The 18,998-nt window shown below is 38.1% G+C and overlaps 1 protein-coding gene across 1 annotated transcript; it reads right to left on the bottom strand.

Annotated features, from left to right (window-relative positions):
* Positions 1–9,271: 9,271 nt before the first annotated feature.
* On the bottom strand, positions 9,272–10,225 carry LOC114024051 (olfactory receptor 52N5-like). The gene has a single exon (XM_027836887.1). It carries the CDS (start codon positions 10,223–10,225, stop codon positions 9,272–9,274), a length of 954 nt encoding a protein of 317 aa, XP_027692688.1.
* Positions 10,226–18,998: the final 8,773 nt, after the last annotated feature.

Genomic DNA, 18,998 nt, shown 5'->3' with positions numbered 1-18,998 from the left:
TATAAACAGGCTTGGAAATGGCAAATCTGTACCCAAAGAAACTGAATTTGCTTTCAGGGAGAGCTGGATTCCTTAGCCTGCTACGATGAAATAATCTCTTTGAGTTTGGCCTCCTATCTTTAATCCCTAGTCATGGAATCCTAATCACTGATAAACTTCTCACTTGAAAAGGAGAGAATTCCCCAACAACCCAGATGGAAAGTCCACTTAGTCTCCTTCTCTTTGGATTTAGGGAGTCTTTTTCCCTCCATAAAAAAATTCTGAGTATGATCATACTCTGTCCAAGTTTTCAGTTAGGAAAAACTAATACCTACTCATAGGTGAGGTTCTTTATCTAACTATCTCTAATCACTGGCCTCTTTGTGGCTTGAAGCAAAATTTAGTTTTGTAGAAACATTTGGGTAAACAAACAGCAGATTATATTACAGTGCCTGTGGATAGAGAGGCTTTTTAGAGGGAATCAAGGAAAATACTGACTTCCTTCTAGTTTCCTTTCTCCTGGATTCTCCAGGTTTAGAACTAAGGACTCTCTTCAGTGAGATTGTCTAGTGCTTTCTTGGCTACTGTCCTGATTCTGAGGTAGCTTCTTCATCTTAGACCAAGTTCATAGGGTGTGACCCACCCTTTGAGTCTCTCTCAAATGGCTTTGATTTATTCCAAGAGGTGGACAAGCTATTTAATTGTCTGATACAATGAAAATAATGTTTTTTCCAAGTCTAAGCACCTCAGCCTATTGATTTCTCCTGTACCCTAATCAAGAGGCAAAAAAGAAATAGTAATTGCCCTCAGGGAACTTATCTTTGACTGGGGAGATAAGGTTAAATAAGGATGGAGAGGTAGGTGAGGAAAAAGAAGGAAGGACTTTATTTTAATGAGGAGATAATTAAAGGGATATTGAAATTTATTGAGTATGGGCCAATCAGGGCCACTGGGTGGTGCCATGGCTAGAGCAAAGAACTGAGTTAAAAAAATGGCCTTAGACAGTATAGCTGTGTGACCCTGGGCAAATACTTAACCCTGTTTGGGTCAGTTTCCTCATTTGTAAAATTAGGCGGAGAAGGAAATGGCAAACCCCTCCAGTATCTTTGCCAAGAAAACCCCAACAGAGTCACAAAGAGTTGGACACAAATGAATAACAACAATGAAATGGGTTACTCAGGGTCAGATCTTCATGAAATAAACTACTTTTCCTAAATAAAATTTACCTCTGTTGATTTCAATTCATTGAGGGAAGTTGGATACACTACTATCATCTCCTTAATCTTGAATGCCAAATAACTGATTTTTAAATTAAAAAAAGTTTTTTCAAGTAACAAGTGTTTCTTATTTTTATGTCCCTACAATTAAGCAATTTTTTTAAACAAAAAATTCCCTTTATCCATATCAACAAGGTCCTACAAGACAAATAATCCCCACATTGTTGTTGTTGTTTTATTCAGTCTTTCAGTCACCTCTGACTCTTGATGACCCCAAGTACTGTCCATGGGATTTTCTTGGCAATGATACTGGAGTGGTTTGCCATTTCCTTCTCCAGTGGATTAAGACAAACAAGGTAAGTGACTTGCTTAGGGTCACACATCTAGTAAAGTGTCTAAGGCCAAACCTAAAGTCACATCTTCATGACTCCAGGCCCAGCGCTCTATCCACACCTTGCTGCCTCCAATGCCCACATTAGTCATGTCTAAAAATATATTTTTCTGTATTTTAAGATCATTATTTCTCAGTCAGGAGGTGAAGGAGGGGTTTCATCTTTACTGTTTTCTACTCTTGGTTTATTCTTGCCTATTATTATTCCTTGATCAGAGTTCTATAGTCTTTTAAAGTTGATTAATTAATTGAGTGCTTAATTTATGCTTGATTGTTCGACTGGCTCTCACCTTCTTGGTGCTGAGCGTGGAGCCTCTCTTAACAATACAGGAAATTAAAAATCATTTCATTTAAAAAATTGAAGATAAATCATATAACTTTTTTTTTGAGGCAATGGGGGTTAAGTGACTTGCCCAGGGTCACATAGCTAGTAAGTGCCTGAGGCTAGATTTGAACTCAGGTTCTCCTGACTCCAGGGCTGGTGCTCTATCCACTGTACCACCTAGCTGCCCCTTTCATATAACTTTCAAAGCTATGAGTAGAGGGTGAATTTGATCCCTAACCAAACAAGAGATAGAAACAGTTACAAAAAAATTGAGATAATTTTGTTATATTTAATTATTAAATAAACAGTTCTCAAAAGAATTTCAATCTATAACAATTACGAAAGACTGCCTAATAAGGGAAAAGCAAATCGGAAAAACCCCGACGTTCCATTGCACGTGCAGAAAATTGGCAAAGAGAACAAAAGATGGGAATAGTTAATGATGGAAGGGTTGTAGAGAGTCAGGGACACTAATGCATTGTTGGTAGAGCAGCACATTGGTCCAATCATTCTGGAAAGCAATTTTTAATTATGCATATTGCTTAAATTGTCCATATCCTTTGAAGCAGAGATTTCACTATGGAGATATATCCCAAGGATTTCATTGATTAAAAAGAAAGGCTACATACAAGTCAAAATGTTTATAGCATTATTTTTTGTGGTAGGAAAGAACTGGAAATAAAGTAGACGTCCATTTATTAGAGACTGGATGAACAAATTGTAGTACATGAATAGAATGGAATATTACTATGTTGTAAGAACTGAGGAGTAGGATGAATACAAAAAAGCATGGAAAGATTTACATGAACTCTTACAAAGTGAAGTAAGCAAGCCTGGAAAGCAATATTATCTAAATAACTATAAAATACACATTGAAAGAAAATAACCACAGAACAATAGAAATTGAGTATTGTAAAAGTATAAAGATCAAGCTTGACTCCTCAAAAAAGAGTTATCAGAATAATTGATGTTGGAAGGGTTGTGGAGAGTCTGGGACACTAATGCATTGTTGATAGAGCTGTGTCATGTTCCAATCATTTTGGAAAGAATTTGTCATTATGCAAAATCTCCTAATCCTTTCACAAAGGCCAAGGTCCATGGGTATGGACCAGGTCATAGGATTTACAGTAAGTTTAGCATAGATTTAGAGTGAGATCTACAATGCCATATTCCATATCTCCAAAGGATAATGCAATTCCTGTCTTTCTGACAAATCGTAAAGCAATTACTGAAAAACTACTCTTTCCCTCTCAGAGGAAAACTGTTGAACTACCTACTCTAGGACCAACTGAAAGTAAGGAAGGGTCTTTTTGGAGGCCAGGTCCTCCCACTAAAGTCCATTTGAGCTTAAGTAGTAAAATAACATAGGAGTTTTGACCAAAATTCAGATTTGTGCCAAGGAAGAAGTCCATATTCACTCCTTGGTTAATTAAAACTGTTTATTGGTTGAGATATTCAATAAAAACATGTGTATTTTAATCACCTTGGGCCGAAAGAATCCCTAAACATTGGGAACGCTTTCATAACACGTCAGGCAGGAGTCGGTGGTCATTCACTTATGAAAATTTTTGGCTTGGTGTTACTTCTCTTAACATAAAGAGATAGAGTTATAAATAGTTAAATCTAGTCAGATGGATTTGGGCTTGTCAGACACCAGATGACCCTGCTTGAATTGTACTCTCTCTGCGAGGAGTAGACTTCGAATGAGCTGCAATATGTCTTCTGTCCACTAGAGGGAATATAAAACTGAGCTCTTTCTCTCAAAAGTGATTTACCCATTTCTTTGTCTTTCAGTAGCTAAAGCTTTTCTTTCAATTTTCCAAATTGGTTTTGAAAATCCACAATCCAAAAAAATGAACAAAATATAAAATAGTTACCTCTTCAATTATTTTATTTCACCTCTTACCCCTTGGAATAATTCTTTCTCTCATTTCTTCCTCTACCTCCATATACAATAAATTAAAACAACAGTTTTAATATACAATACATCAAAATAAAATGAAAGTAAACACAATCTCCCTCTCCAAAAATGGCTAGAAACCACCCAACCTGAAATAGACCTCTCTCTCTCCCTCTCTCTCTCTCTTTCTCTCTTTCTCCCTCCCTCCCTCTCTTTCCTTCTCTCTCTCTTTCTCTCTCTCTCTCTCTCTCTCCCTCTCTCTCCCTATCTTTCTCTCTCTCTCCCTCCCTCCTTTCTTCCTCTCTGCCCACCCTACCCTGTTCTTTTGTTCTTGTAATCCATCTCCTACTCAGAAAGTTCCAGGAGCATCCTGAGGGGAAGAACAATAACCACTTTCCTCAAGGACAAAGGAGAACAGAGACAAGGGTCTAGTGACTCATTGAGTTCAATCATTAGTTTATTGAATTGCTGTTAACTGTTTGTTTTGGGATTTGGACAATAGCTTATGTAGTAAATTTTCCTCTTAAGGAAGGGTTCAGAAGCCTCTTCCATCTTCTGGTCCTACAGGTGCCTCAACTCAAAGTGGAAGGTCCTATCACTAATAATTGACAAATCAAATCTGTCCTTTTATTTTATCATCTATTAGGAGTAGAAGTTAATGAGCACAACCTTTAGACATGTCCCAGTGTCTACTTTCCTTTAAATCATCTGATCCTGTAAGAAATCTGAAAATTCTCTTGGGCTACACATAGAAAATGTAAGTGAATAAGTACTAGATGACTAATAGATGGAATGTATCAGCTTTCAGTGTTTTCAGTGGGTTCTCTTCTTTTTATCCTAAATATTTCTCTCTTCCAATCCCTTCATCTATTACCCATTGACTCCACCCAAATGACATATCCCTGGATATGCTTTCCAGTATTTGCTGCACCTTTGTTTATTTTCCTGGTCAAAGAGGAGGTGTTGGAATACTCTTTGCTCCCCATTGCCACTTCCAAGTTCTCCTCCTACCACCATCATTCATTAATCTCTCCTCCTATAAGGTTCATACTATTTGCATACCATGCAATCAAAGCCTGGTAGCTGTTGTTTACAGACCCACATGTCACTCTTCTTTCTCACTGAATTCAATATCTGACTCATTTTTTTTCTCTTCCCTAACTCCCACCTTCATATAAGGGGGTTTTCATACATATTGCCTCTCCCTCAAATACTGGCCTCAGACACTTATTCATTGTGAGACCCTGTGCAAGTCATTTAATACTTTTTGCCCCAGTTTATTTATCTGTAAAATGAACTTCAAGAGGAAATGGTGAACCACTCTAATATCTTTGCCAAGAACACCCCACACAGGGTCACAGAGTCAGATATGATTGAAAATGACTTCAACAACAACAAACACCCTAACTACTCAGTTCTTCGATCTGTTCACTTCCCGTGACTTCTCATCTTACCTCAGATACACACAAAGATAGTCATAAGCTTAATCTTGCCATCACACACAAATGTACCACCTTCATGTTCAAGAATTCTAAAATCCCCTTATCTGACCAAAATCTCTTGGCTCATCACCTCTCCCTCTGTCTTCCCTTACTAACCCAATTCTTCATCCACACTGTGACCTCCACTCTCTTGACCCCTCACTTCTTTTCTAAGCTATCTCCCCTACACTAGCCACTCTCTTCTTTCCCCTGTCTTGACCACTTGGCAAATTAATTTAACTCTAAGTTATCCTTCTCTTTAATCCCAATCTCCCTTATAATTCCACCAATTCCACCATGCCAAGTCTCAGCCTTGGATCACTCCCACCATTCACTACCTTTGCTCCTACACACATGCTCTTGAACAGTGGTGGAGAAAATCTTGCAACTAGGCACACTACAATTTACATTACACAACCTCAATTGGGCCCTCACTGCTATTAGGCAATCTTTATATAACCACTTTTTCAACTCACTATCCCACTGTCCCCAGTGGCTTTTTCAAACCTTTTCATCCTTCCTCAAACCTCTTTTGGCTTCCCCTTCCCCCATCCTTCAGTTAAGGATCTTGCCTCATATTTTATAGAAAATAACTGAAGCCATTCACCATAATCTCCTTCTTCTTCCCTCTCCTCATCTATCCCTCTGATGTCCTGTCTCCTCCTTTACTGATGGCCTTCCTCCTTACCAAGGCTTACCCCTCTATTTGCTCAAGTGATCCCATTCCATCCCATCTTCTCCAGCTCTATCTTATCCCCTCTGTCATCCCCACTCTATTACTTATTTTCAATTTCTCCCTGTCTGCTCTCTCATTTCTTACTGACTACAAACATGTTCATGTCTCTCCCATCCTGAAAAATCTCTCACTTGGTCTTTCCATCCCTGCTATTTTCTTATATCTCTTCTGCCCTGTGTAGCTAAACAAACAAACAAAAGGCCTATGATAAATGCCTCCACTTTTTCTCCTCTTACTTTCTTCTTAACCTCTTACAATATGACTTTAAACCTTACAGTTCCAGTAAAATTGTCTTCAAAAGATACCAATGATCTCTTAGATGCTAAATCCAATGGCCTTTTCTCTATTCTTCTTTTTGAGCTTTCTGCAGCCTTTGACACTATTGATTACTCTCTTCCTTGAGAGTCTCTTCTCTCTAGGTTTTCCAGATACTATTCTCTCTCTCCTAATTCTCCTCTGTCTATCTGATTATTCCTTCTCTGTCTTGATGGATCTTCATCTAGGTCCTGTCTTGTAACCATAGGTGTTCCTCTTCTCTTCTCCCTTTATACTACTTCACTTGGTGATCTCACCAGCGCCCAAGAATTTAGTTACCATTTCAATGCTAATGATGATCAAATCTTCCTATATTGCCCCAGTCTCTTTGCTGACTTCCAATATCATATCTCTAACTGTCTTTCAGACACCTCAAACTGGACATCCAGCAGAAATTTTCAACTCAATATGTCCAAAACTGAACTTATCATTTCCCTTGAACTATTTCCTTACCTCCCACCTTCTTATTACTATAGAGGGCAACACCATCCTCCCAGTCCCTTAGACTTGCAACCTAGGAGTCATCCTGGATTCCTCACTAAATCTCACCCCTTCCCAATTTCCAATCTGTTGTGAAAACCTGTTGATTTCACCTTTGCAAAATCTCTCAAATACTCCCTCTTCCCTCCTCTGATATGACTACCACTTTAGTGTGAACCCTCATCATTTCATGCCTGGACCTCAAACCTCTTGGTGGGTCTACCTGCCTTAAGTCTCTCCCTACCCCAATACATCCTCCATTCTACCACCAAAGTGATTTTCCTAAAATGCTCCCTATTTCCTCTAGGATCAAATACAAAATACTCTGGTGTTCAAAACCTTCTAAAGGTAAGGTCTTTCCCAGGTCTCAGTTTGTCTGAGGCAAAACCATTCAGTGATTAAGGATAGGTAAGAAATGAGGTAAAAAAAATGCCCTCCTTTACCTACCCCCAAAAAAAGGCAGTCTGGGAGGGGAAGAAATCACTCTGGCTCTCACTGATTGGCCAGTAATAGGACCCAAACCAAACCTCAGTCAGTTATTGTTTGGGTTTTGTTGGCTCAGAGTGAGTGTAAATAGTAATTGTAAAGAACAGGTATTCAGGAACCAAATTTTTAAATAAGCTGAATTTTCAAGCTCATGTGGGAAACAAAGGAAAGAAATGAAGCAAGTTTTTATTTACCACCTATTATGTGCTAGGCACTGTGCTAAGTACTTTACAAACATTATCTCATTTGATCTTCACAATAATCCTAGGAAGTCAGTGCTATTATTTTCCCCATTTAACAGGTAATAGAACCAAGGCAGACAGAGGATAAATGACTTGCTCAGTCATACACCTAGTAAGTTTCTGAGGACAGATTTGAACTCAGATCTTCCTGCTTCTAGTCCCAGCTCTCTAGCCACTGTACTACCTAACTACCTTTAAATATTTTTTATGCACTAGCACCACCTCCATTCTTCTATACTTAATTTCCTGCAAATCTTCTGGAAATGGGGCTTTGGTACATGGAACTACATAGGTTTCTTGGTGGAGAAATTCTCATACTTCAAGATGTGCTTCATAGGTATTATAAGAATTGTGATTATTATTATATCAAATTCTATAGTTTTTCTGTCTATAAATTTGTTTACATCAACTTTCTAGTTGATTCACCGTGGAGGGAAAAAAGCTGAGCAGATAGAAGTCTACTGTATTTATTCTTTATTAATTTACTTTCTAGCCATCATTTTCATGCCAGGCCACCTATATTCTGGCCATCATCCTCAGTTCTTCCATACTGACAATTTGGATTCTGTCCCTGGAACTACTCTGAGCTGTGAAAGTTAATTTTCATCTTACTACTCAGAGCCAGATCTCCATGTTGTCACTATTTCCAAGCCATGGTACCATTAATGTACTCACTACTCCTTTCTAGCTCCCCTTTATGTTAAATGCGCTGGCAACTTCATAAAGTGGTTTGTAAAGATCAAAGCAGGAAATGTCCATAATGTGTCATATAAAGGTAAAGGATTATTTTTAACACTTGATTTAACCGGGACCTTATATTCCTTATGGATAAAAAGCAAAAACAAATTCTACATTTGTTTTTTGCTTAATAAGGAAAACAGCGCTCTATTTTCATTTCTCTCCATTATCTACTATTTCCAAAACTCTACAGAACAGGCTCAAGTTACCTTAAATGCATATCACAAAAAGAGTTATTTAGATCATCTAATGGGTAGGTAGATTTAATAGACTTCTAGAGAGCTCCTCTTGATGCCCTTATTCTCAATAAGTTACACCTCTCATTTCTCCCATTTAAAAAATTTTTTTTTGATTGTTTCATTGCAGTCTCTTGGGAGCACTTGATTTAAGTCTAATTGAGTTCTAGACTCTGAGGTTGATACTCAGAAATCTCTTTAATTTTATTTAACAACAAAATTATAGAATTGATCATTTCTCTTGCTGAAAGGAAACTGACTGGTCATCTGTCTCTCTCTCTCTCTCTCTCTCTCTCACACACACACACACACACACACACACACACACATACAAACACACACACACACATCCAGATAGGACCTCACTTACCCAGTCCAGACAAATGAAGGTATGTCTTTCTTATACTTTAGAATATATTTCATTTTGACTTAAGGGAGGAATGGAGAAAACAGACATTCTCCCTTCTTTATCAATAGCCTAAGAATGATGATTAACTACACATTGTTGTGGTTGTTGTATTGTTTTGTTTTTCTTTTGCTTTCTGTCTGAAAGACTGGGTACAGAGGACCACAAATGATATGTATGAGCAACATAGCAGGACATAGGTATGCATGACTGTTAGAAACATGGGTGGGAATCTCAAATGGTAGGTCCATTTTGGGAAACTGGGAGTGAGAAGTTTGGGCAAACTATTTTCTTGTCCTCTGGTAAATTCATTTTCTGTAGCTTTCCAAATGTCTCAGTTCACCTCCCCTCCTTGTCACAGTGGAAGAACCTGATGACGCTCTCTCGGATCTGCTTGGTCTTCACCCCATAGACAATGGGGTTCAGGGTTGGGGGTAACAGCAGATAAAGATTAGCCACAATTATATGGAGAGAAGGAGGAATGGTATGCCCCCCAAAGCGGTGGGTGAATAAGGTGAAAAGGGCTGGAACATATGTAATGATGATGGCACAAATGTGGGCTGTGCATGTACTGAAGGCCTTCTGCCTTGCATTTGTAGATGCCAGGCTTACCACAGCTCGGAGGATCATGGTATAGGACACAGAGATGCAACATATGTCAAACACACCAATTAAGAGGGCAACCATTAGACCATAGATAACATTCACCTTAATGCTGGAACAAGATAACTTCACCACAGACATATGGTCACAGTAGGTGTGGGAAATAATATTGCTTTGGCAAAAGGGTAGACGTTTGACCAAGAAGGGGAAAGGTATCATAAGTATCACACCCCGTAGGAAGGTAGCAAGCCCAGCTTTGGCGATAATGGGATTGGTGAGGATCGTGGCATAGCGCAGGGGGTAGCAGATAGCCACATATCGATCCAGTGCCATGAGCATCAGTACCCCGGACTCCACCCCTGTGAACCCATGGACAAAGAACATTTGGACTAGGCAGGCATCAAACTTGATCTCCTTTAAATTAAACCAGAAGATGCACAGTGCATTGGGGAGGGTAGTGGTACAGGTGAGAAGGTCAGTGAGTGAGAGCATTGCCAGAAAGAAGTACATTGGCCGGTGAAGTGACTCTTCATACTGGATGAGATACACAAGGCCAAGGTTACCCACAAGAGATATGGCATACATAGCACAGAGAGGGAGAGAGATCCATATATGGGCAGCTTCTAGGCCAGGAATGCCATTCAAGATGAAAGAGTCTGGGGCCACATAGGAATTGTTGGAAATTGACATGCTTGTCTTCAGAGGACCCTGTCACAACAGATTCATTTTCCTGGTGAGAGGGGGGAGGAAAAGAAATTGGGAAAAACATGTGATTCAAAATTTCCTAAAGAATCCAGATATATTCTTCCCAACTTTAATAGGGAATAAGCACATTCCTAAGCATTGGGCAGACAAGCTGAGGGAAGGTGAATTCTACTAGATAAAGTTCTGTTCTTTGACACAAAAGTTAATAATAATAGCTAACATTGATATAACTAATATTATGTTAATAACAAATATATAACATTTATATGTGTTATTGTTGGTAAGGAACATCTAGGTAGTTCAGTGGATAGAACCCTGGACCTAGAGTCAGGAGGACCTGAGTTTAAAGCTGGCTTCTAATACTTACTAGCTGTGTGACCCTGAGCAAGTCACTTAACTCCATTATCTTTGAAAAGAAAGATAATAATAATAGCTAATATTTATATGGTGCTTATTATATGCTAAGTGCTTTACAATTATTATCTCATTTGATCCTTATAACCCTGGGAGATGGGTTCTATCATTATCCCCATTTTACAGATGAGGAAACTAAGGCAACTAGAGGTTAAGTGACTTTCTCAGGGTTACACAACTAGTAAGTTTATGAGGTTGGATTTGAACTCATCTTCTCGATTCCAGGTCCAGTACTTTATACATTGAACCACCTAGCTGCCCTACTTACTGGCTTACAGCTGGTAAGATCAGCCACATAACACATCTGCACAAAATCAAAGCTGTGAAGACTGCTGCCTTATCTACACTGAGCCTTTGCTTTTTGAATCAAAACAAATCCCATTTCTCTTGTTCCTCTTGGCACTGCCCAGCCATCTCCAAGTCAGTCTACCTATACCTGTCCATCCCCTCAATCTTTTAACTCTAGCAGTACCACACCTGCTTTGAAGAAGCAATGGCAATTTCATATTAAAGACATTCCCTGGTTCACCTAGGCCTCCCTGGAAGTTAGGGGAAGGCATTGTTTGTTTTTCCAAATTATTAAAATCTTCTCATAAAAATAATAGTTAACATTTACATAGCAATTAACATGTGTGAAGCACCATGCTAAGTGTTTTCCAATTATTATCTCATTTGATCCTCACACCACCCCTGGAAGGTAGGTGCTTTTATTATCCCCATTATGCAGATGAAAAAACTGAGGCAAACAGCAATTAAGTGACTTGCCCAGGGTCATACAACTACTAAGTGTCAGAGGCTGGATTTGAACTTTAGTATTCCTGATTCCAGGCCCAGCATGCTATATGCCATCTATTTGCCCTGAAATATAAGTATAATTTATTATTTATTGGGCTAAGGATCATAAGTATCAGAGCATCTCTGAAATGGTATCATTTGTAAATAGATACTGACTTCCTTTTTTTCCCAAAATGCATCACTAGGCTACATCCTTTTGGAAGCTCAAAACTATATTTTTGAAGGCCTCACAAAATGCTTTGGGGCTACTGGCAGACAAACTGAACTAGAAGGAGAAATGAGAATGGAGAAAATGACCCACCTTTATTCCTACTATTTGAATCTGGCATAGTTGTAAAAACCTGGATAAATTGAGTTTACTTGGGTAAATCCCATTGAAGCTAAATAGTGTTTGAAGAGAAGTCTGTAAGATTTATCCCTGCATCAATCCAAGCACATACTCATTCTGAAACTCAGTCATGTAATTTCAGAACTGCAGCTCTGAATTTATGGGGGACCATGGAGTCTAACATATATGTGAGAGAGAACTCTCTCTGCATTTTACTTGGTAACCAGCCATCCAGTCTTTGATCAAAGTTGATGGAATCTAGGACTTTTTTTTGTATCTCCAGGGTTTAGTACAATGTCTGGCACATAGCAGGCACTTAATGCTTATTGACTGAATGACAGACTTCCCAAGACATCCCATTCCACTTTGTTTAGGACTTATTGTTTGGAAGCACCCTTTCTCCTTTGTTTTAAACCTTACTTTGTCCCTTTGTAACTTACATCCATTGTTCTTCATTTGGGACTCATGAAAAAGTAGAAGTTTAATCCCTTTTTCATGTGAAAATTTTTTAAATATTTAATCACAGCTGCTATGTCCTTCTTTGTCTTTTTTTATCCTCACCCTTTCAAAAAAACAAGTTCTTCTATTCTCCTGACTCATTATCTTCAACTCCTTCAACCAATTTTCATAGACTGTGAAGTCTGGGGTCTTGACCATCCTAGTTGCCTTCCTCTGGATATCCTCCAGCTCATCAATGACCTTCTAAAATGTGCTTCCCAGAACTGAGTATAAAATCCTATAAATACTTTTACCAGGTCAGAGTACAACGTAACTACTATTCCTTAACTAGAAGATAGACCTCTCAATGTAATTTAAGTTTGCATTAGCTTTTCTCAGCTGCCATATCACACTGTGGACCCAGATGGAGTTTGAATGCAGGTATTACAGGCAGCTAGATGATGTAGTGAATAAAGCTCTGGGCCTATAGTGAGGAAGACTCATCTTCCTGAGTTCAAATTTGGCCCCAGTTACTAGGTATGGGACTTTGGGCAAGTCACAACTCTAATTGCCTCAGTTTCCTCATCTGTAAAATGAGCTGGAAAAGGAAATGACAAACCACTCCAGTATCTATGCCAAGAAAATCCCAAATGTGATCATAGAGAGTCAGAAATGACTACAACAACCAACAACAACACAGGTTTTGTTGGGTGTGAGTTAATTCTCAAAGAGATTAAGTGATTGGTTCAAGATAACTGAGCTAGAAAGTGCTATGGTTGGAATTAAAACAGTCTTCCTATTGTTCTTTCTAAGTGTATGTATTGCTACCAAAACTCACAGCATAGACATTGCTGATGGGAAGGCAACTTGAAATCTTGGCCTATAGACATGGGCTTGGCCTACGGTGCACTTCCTCTCAGCTGTGTAAAGTTTAAGAAGGGAAAATGGTGCATTTTTCTTCAGTGCTTTGGAAGCATTTTACTGATATTGATGGTAATAATGACAGAAATGAATATGAAAATGACAAAGAAAGATCATGGTAGTAGCAACAATGCTTTTGGAAATGATGGTGATGAAGAACTCTGTGCTATCCCTCCCTGTGACTCAATAGGATGTACCCATATCAGAAGAGACAGACTGATTTGTTCTTCTTTTTTTTATAATAGGAAAGTGCTTTTCCTCTCTAAATTAATCTTGACCTTCATATGGCTGACTTTCCTTTAGGACGAATCCACAGGAGTCTATTCCTTGAAGGTCATACTCCCTTGGTTTTCTGACCCTAACACTTGCCTATATCTAGGGAAAACCTATATAAAAGACCCAGAGGCATTGCTCTAATATACCAATCAATCAATCAATCAAGAAGGTTTTTTTTAAGTGTTTACTATGTACCAGGATTCCTGTGTACTGTCTCCTACCACTGTTGCACCCATGACACATGGCAATGCAAACTAAATCACTAATAGGAAACATTTAAATATTAAGCTGTGTGGTTAGTTACTATTTCCTTTTGATTGGAATATAAAGCTTTTATAGAAAACATCAGCTTTTAATTTGCCCAAAGTCTCAAGATAACTAATGAATAAAACAGTGGTAGAAGATACTGACAATGATTAGGTGAGGGAGTAGGCTAAACTATATTACTGACCTTGACTGAGGGGTGCAATGTTCTTCCTTAGTCATTGTTTCTAACATGAGGAAAAACTACAATTATAGGACTACCTCCATTAGTGGAATAGTGAATCTTTCAAAGTATCAAAATAAATGAAACAGGGGCAGCTAGATGAAGCAGTGGATAGAGCACCAGCCCTGAAGTCAGGAGGACCCAAGTTCAAATCCGACCTCAGAGCAAACAATTGACACTTACTAGCTGTGTGACCCTGGGCAAGTCACTTAACCCTAATTGCCTAAAAATAAATGTAAAAAGTTAAAAAAAAATAAAGAATGATCTCCTTTTTTAAAAAAGCCTCATTTCAAAATAAATGAAACAGATGTCAAAACAGTATTATTAAAAATGATTCCTATAAAACCAAACACCATTTTGCAATGGATAAATGTTTAGATGATTTTAACAAAAGGTTCTTAAAGGAAGTATTAAAAGCTATTAACAAGTGAAAGATTGCTCCAAATCATAAATAAGATAATCAAATAACTCTGAGGTTTTTCCCACCACTCAGAAAATTGGTAAAAATGACCGAAGATGGGAGTAGTCAATGTTGGAGGGAATGTAGGAAGACTAGTATCCTAATACATTCTCAGTGGAATTGTGAATGGGAAAAATCATTCTTGAAAGCAATTTTGAATTATGCCAACAAAGTGACTAAAATATCCACATCCTTTGGCCCAGCAATTACATCATTAGGCACATACCTCAAGGAAATCAAAGATGGAAAGAAAGGACATATATATATTATAACTGCTTATATAGTAGGAAATGGAAATTCCAGTACATGAATATGTTGGAATATCGGTGTGCCACAAGAAAAAATGAATATAACAATTCAAATAAACATGGGAAGACAAATGAACTGATGCAAAGTGATTGTAAAGAGAAGCAGAACAGTGATATACACAATGATTACAACAATATAAATGAAAACAATAGAACACTAATTATAATGACCAAGCTTGGTCCTAGAGAAATGAAGAGAAAATGTGCCTTACTCCCTTTATTGCTTGGTTGGGAAATAATGAATATGGATTATTGCCTGTCAGATGTTTGATGTGTTAGTTTTACTGAGCTGATTTTCTTCTTCTTCCTTATTTGTTTTTTGTTACAATAGACTGTTGAGCATAGGAGGGAAAGTGAGGCATTCAAAAATGAAGGGGCTATAAGCCAAAAGATATTAATAACATTAAAAAAAATTGTTCAGGGAGGAAGAGATCACTTCCAAGTGTTAGTTCAGTTTTTACAGTGGAAGAAACTAAGGCCAGATAGGTTATGTAACATCCATGGTTATACAAGTGACTTAGAGGAAAAGTCAGAACTGGAACCCAGTGTTCCTATATCCCAGTTGAAATCCACTTTCCACTCATGATAATGCATCCTTCATTTTATATCACAAATGACATTCAAGGACTTCATACCTTAATAATAATGTTAACTATGATGTCCAGAAAACCAATGTCTTGTACTCAAGGGAGCAGGCCCCTTGAGTGGTCAGGTGTACAGGTACATTGAGGAGAGGAGCCCAAGGGTTGACCTGGCAAAACATCCTTATGTGAGGCCCTCAGAAAGGTTTAAAATAAAGCAACCTGTGAAGTGAAATGGGGCATGCTATTAGATTAGGAGATATACAATATAAAGCCACAGAAAGAGTCAACTGAGCAGTCACTTGAGAGTATGACCCAAGTCATAGAAATAAAAAAAATATCATTTTTTGAAAAAAAAAAAAAAGGCCTAAACTTCATAATAGGTCAGCAGCTTTTGAGTATCAGCAAGTTTTTTTCTGTCACCAGCTTTGACTTTTCCACTCTGTTCCAGGCCCACATTGTCTAACTGCTTATTTGACATCCCCAACCTATTGTAGGTATCCAACCATTTCCTGAAATTCAAAAAGGCTCAGAATGAACAAATTAATTTCCCTCAAAATTGTGTTTCCATCTCGAATTTTTATTTTTCTGTTAGTGGCACCAATAATCACTTCTTTATCCAAGTTTAAAACCTTAATTCAATCTATATATCATGTCTCATTATGGGAGAATATTTGGGTAAAGATCAGTTGAAATAGCAAAAGGGATTTTATCATTGGAGGGTAACAGGGCTAAGTGGCTTACCCAAGGTCACACAGCTAGTAAGTAACTGAGACTGGATTTGAACTCAGGTTCCCCCGACTACAGGACTGATGTTCTATCCACTGCCACCTAGCTATTCTGACAGGGGTACTTTAAATATCTGTACAACCACAGAAGTTCTCTCTGACCAAAGCAAAGCAACGACTACTTTTTTGACTTAAATTAGTGGAAGCTAACCACAAAATTATGACATCACACTATTAGAATATTATTAGGAAGGCTGAGACATCTTCATTCCAAATGTTCATATGAACTATTTGTGCCTGACCTGTGGTAGAGCTCATATTAGTCCCATTAGCCACAACTGGACAAACTATCTCTTGATCCCAATGGCCCAACATAATGATATCATTTTGGTTCTTTCTGAGCACAATCAGCAAACCACAAGGAAGACTAAAGTGCAGAATGCACTAAAGTAGGTGATGAATGCTAAGAACAAGAAAAATTGGGGCTGGTTTTGTACTCAGGGATTTTTGAAGAACTTAAGTACAAGATTCTCAAGAACACAGAGGCTGGGGCACCTAGGTGGCACAGTGGATAGAACACCTGACCTGGATTCGGGAGGACCTGAGTTCAAATCCAGCCTCGGACACATAAAATTTACTAGCTGTGTGACCTTGGGTAAGCCACTTAACCCTGATTGCCTAAAAAAAAAAAGAGTACCCCTCTCAAGCCTCCATGACTAGTCTTGGTCTGTTGTCCTTTATTTATGTTTTGTGCCCAGGTGGAATTTGTTATCCTCCAATGATAAATTAACAATGACACAGCTAGTAAGTGTTATGGGGAGACCTTAAGATGAATGCAGACCCTTGACCTTTACTTTTGCAAAGCACAAAAATTTAAGATCATGCAGCTAGGACTGGAAGAGACTTTAAAAGACATCTAGTTCAATGCTTTCATTTTATATATATGGAAACTTAAAGTCAAGGAAATAGCTATATAGATCATAATAGAGACCTGCACCTGGAGTCAGGAATATCTAAATTCTAATCCAGTAGCAGACACTAGTTACTAGCTACATCTATCTACCTCAGTTTTCCCATCTGTAAAATGAATATAATAATATCACCTATTTCCCAGGAATAAATTGTGAGGATAAAATGAGATCATATTTGTAAAGACCCTTGGAAACATTAAAACTCTGTACAAAAGCTAGTTATTATTATTATTATTATTGTTATTACTATAGAGAATCAGCTAGCACCACAGGGGATAGAGTGCTGGGCCTGGAGTCAGAAATTTCAAATAAGGCCTCAGACACTTCCTAACCATATTGATGGGGGAATGGAACCTGTATTGCTAAAAGGAAAAAACCTTGTCATATATTAATGTACTATATACATAATATGTTTTGAATAATAGATGCTATATCATAGGACATTGATGTTAATGTATCTAGTAATACATAAGGATAATGTATGTTCTTATATGCTTGGGATAAATATATTAACGTACTATATACATGATATGTTACAGATAATGGATATTATATCACAGGATATTGATATTAATGTATCTTGTAATATATCAGTTTAATGTATATTCTTATATGCTAAAGGTAAATATATTAATGCACTATATACCTGTATGGAATAAATGATGAATATTATGTCATAGAACATTAATATTATTTATTAGTAATATATGAATTTAATGTAGAAGTTCCATATTGAAAGTAAATTTAGGGGCAGCTAAGTGGCGCAGTGGATAGAGTACCGGCCTCGGAGTCAGGAGGACCTGAGTCCAAATCTAGCCTCAGACACATAACACTTACTAGCTGTGTGACTCTGGGCAAGTCACTTAATCCCAATTGCCTCACCAGAAAAAAAAAGGGGGGGGGAAGAGAAAATAAGTTTATTTCACTATACATAAGGAAATAAATAATAAATAAAACCTGGACCCCAAGGCCCCTGAACTCAGAGCTCTGGCATTTATTTGCCTGAGGCACCCAGGTCATCCCAGTCAATAATCCTTTTAACTGCCCTTTCTTTGTGGCCCTCATTGCCAGCACCTAGTCCTACTCTAGGCTATTTGCCATTCCTTAATCCCATCCAGATCTTCCCACAGTCTTTCTGCATAAAATATCAATCTTATACTCATCAACTGGGCAGGTTCTTAGAATCCCTAATGCTTCTGTTGGTGACACAATAACCTTGTCTCTCACTGAAAAGAGGCTTGAGTGGTTGAATCCTTTCGAGGCAGACTCAGGCCCTGTGCATTCACATTTAGGGTTTCCTAGCACCCCTAGACTGCAACAATATGACCTTGGGCAAGTCACTTAACCTCTGTTTGCCTCAGTTTCCTTAAATGTAAAATGGAGATAATAATCACATTTACCTCACAGGGTAGTTGTGAAGATTAAACGAGGTAATATTTGTAAACAGTACTTAGTACAGTGCCTGACACTTAATAGGTGCTATGTAAATGCTTATTTTCTTCTTCCCTCCCTCTCTCTGTCCCTCTTTTTCTTTTTTTCCTTTCCTTTCTTTTTTCTTTTCTCCTTCCTTCCCTCCCTTCCTTCCCCTCTTTCTTCTTCCTTCCTTCCTTCCAAAGTTACAGAAAGAGTAAGTAGCAGAGGTGGGATTTAATCCAGGTGATATGATTGTAGAGTAGGAATTCAGTCCAAGTGTAGATTTCTGGAGACCCATGCAATTGGATGAGGAAAACTTTTTCATCTTTATAGTCACTAACCTCTATCAGTTTGTTGTCCATGCTTGTCTCCTCTGGAAAAGAAACAGAGGAATGTTTTATATTTGCATATTTAGCTTGGGTTGGGCCTGTGCATATTCATGTTTGGAAATCCCAAACATTATCCCTCCCTGTGTCATCTCTTTTGGAACATTTATGTTAGAGTTCTGCCTGACTGCAAATCACAGAACGCTTTACTTTCCTTCCTTTCCTAATTTCAAAAACTGATACTTTGGGGAGAGAGGAAGAGCTTAGCGGCCTCGAGTTTTGAGCCCCTGAGCATCTTTTCTTTCCCTCAAG

The sequence above is a fragment of the Vombatus ursinus genome, unplaced genomic scaffold (assembly GCF_900497805.2).
Source record: "Vombatus ursinus unplaced genomic scaffold, bare-nosed wombat genome assembly UNPS02004484.1, whole genome shotgun sequence".
Classification (NCBI taxonomy): domain Eukaryota; kingdom Metazoa; phylum Chordata; class Mammalia; order Diprotodontia; family Vombatidae; genus Vombatus; species Vombatus ursinus.
The sequence above is the reverse complement of the archived record's forward strand: the minus strand, read 5'-3'. Positions and strand labels throughout refer to the sequence as shown.

Bases quoted from the DNA above. Each gene is read 5' to 3' on its own strand.
- LOC114024051 (XM_027836887.1), bottom strand. From the start codon at position 10,225: ATGTCAATTTCCAACAATTCCTATGTGGCCCCAGACTCTTTCATCTTG.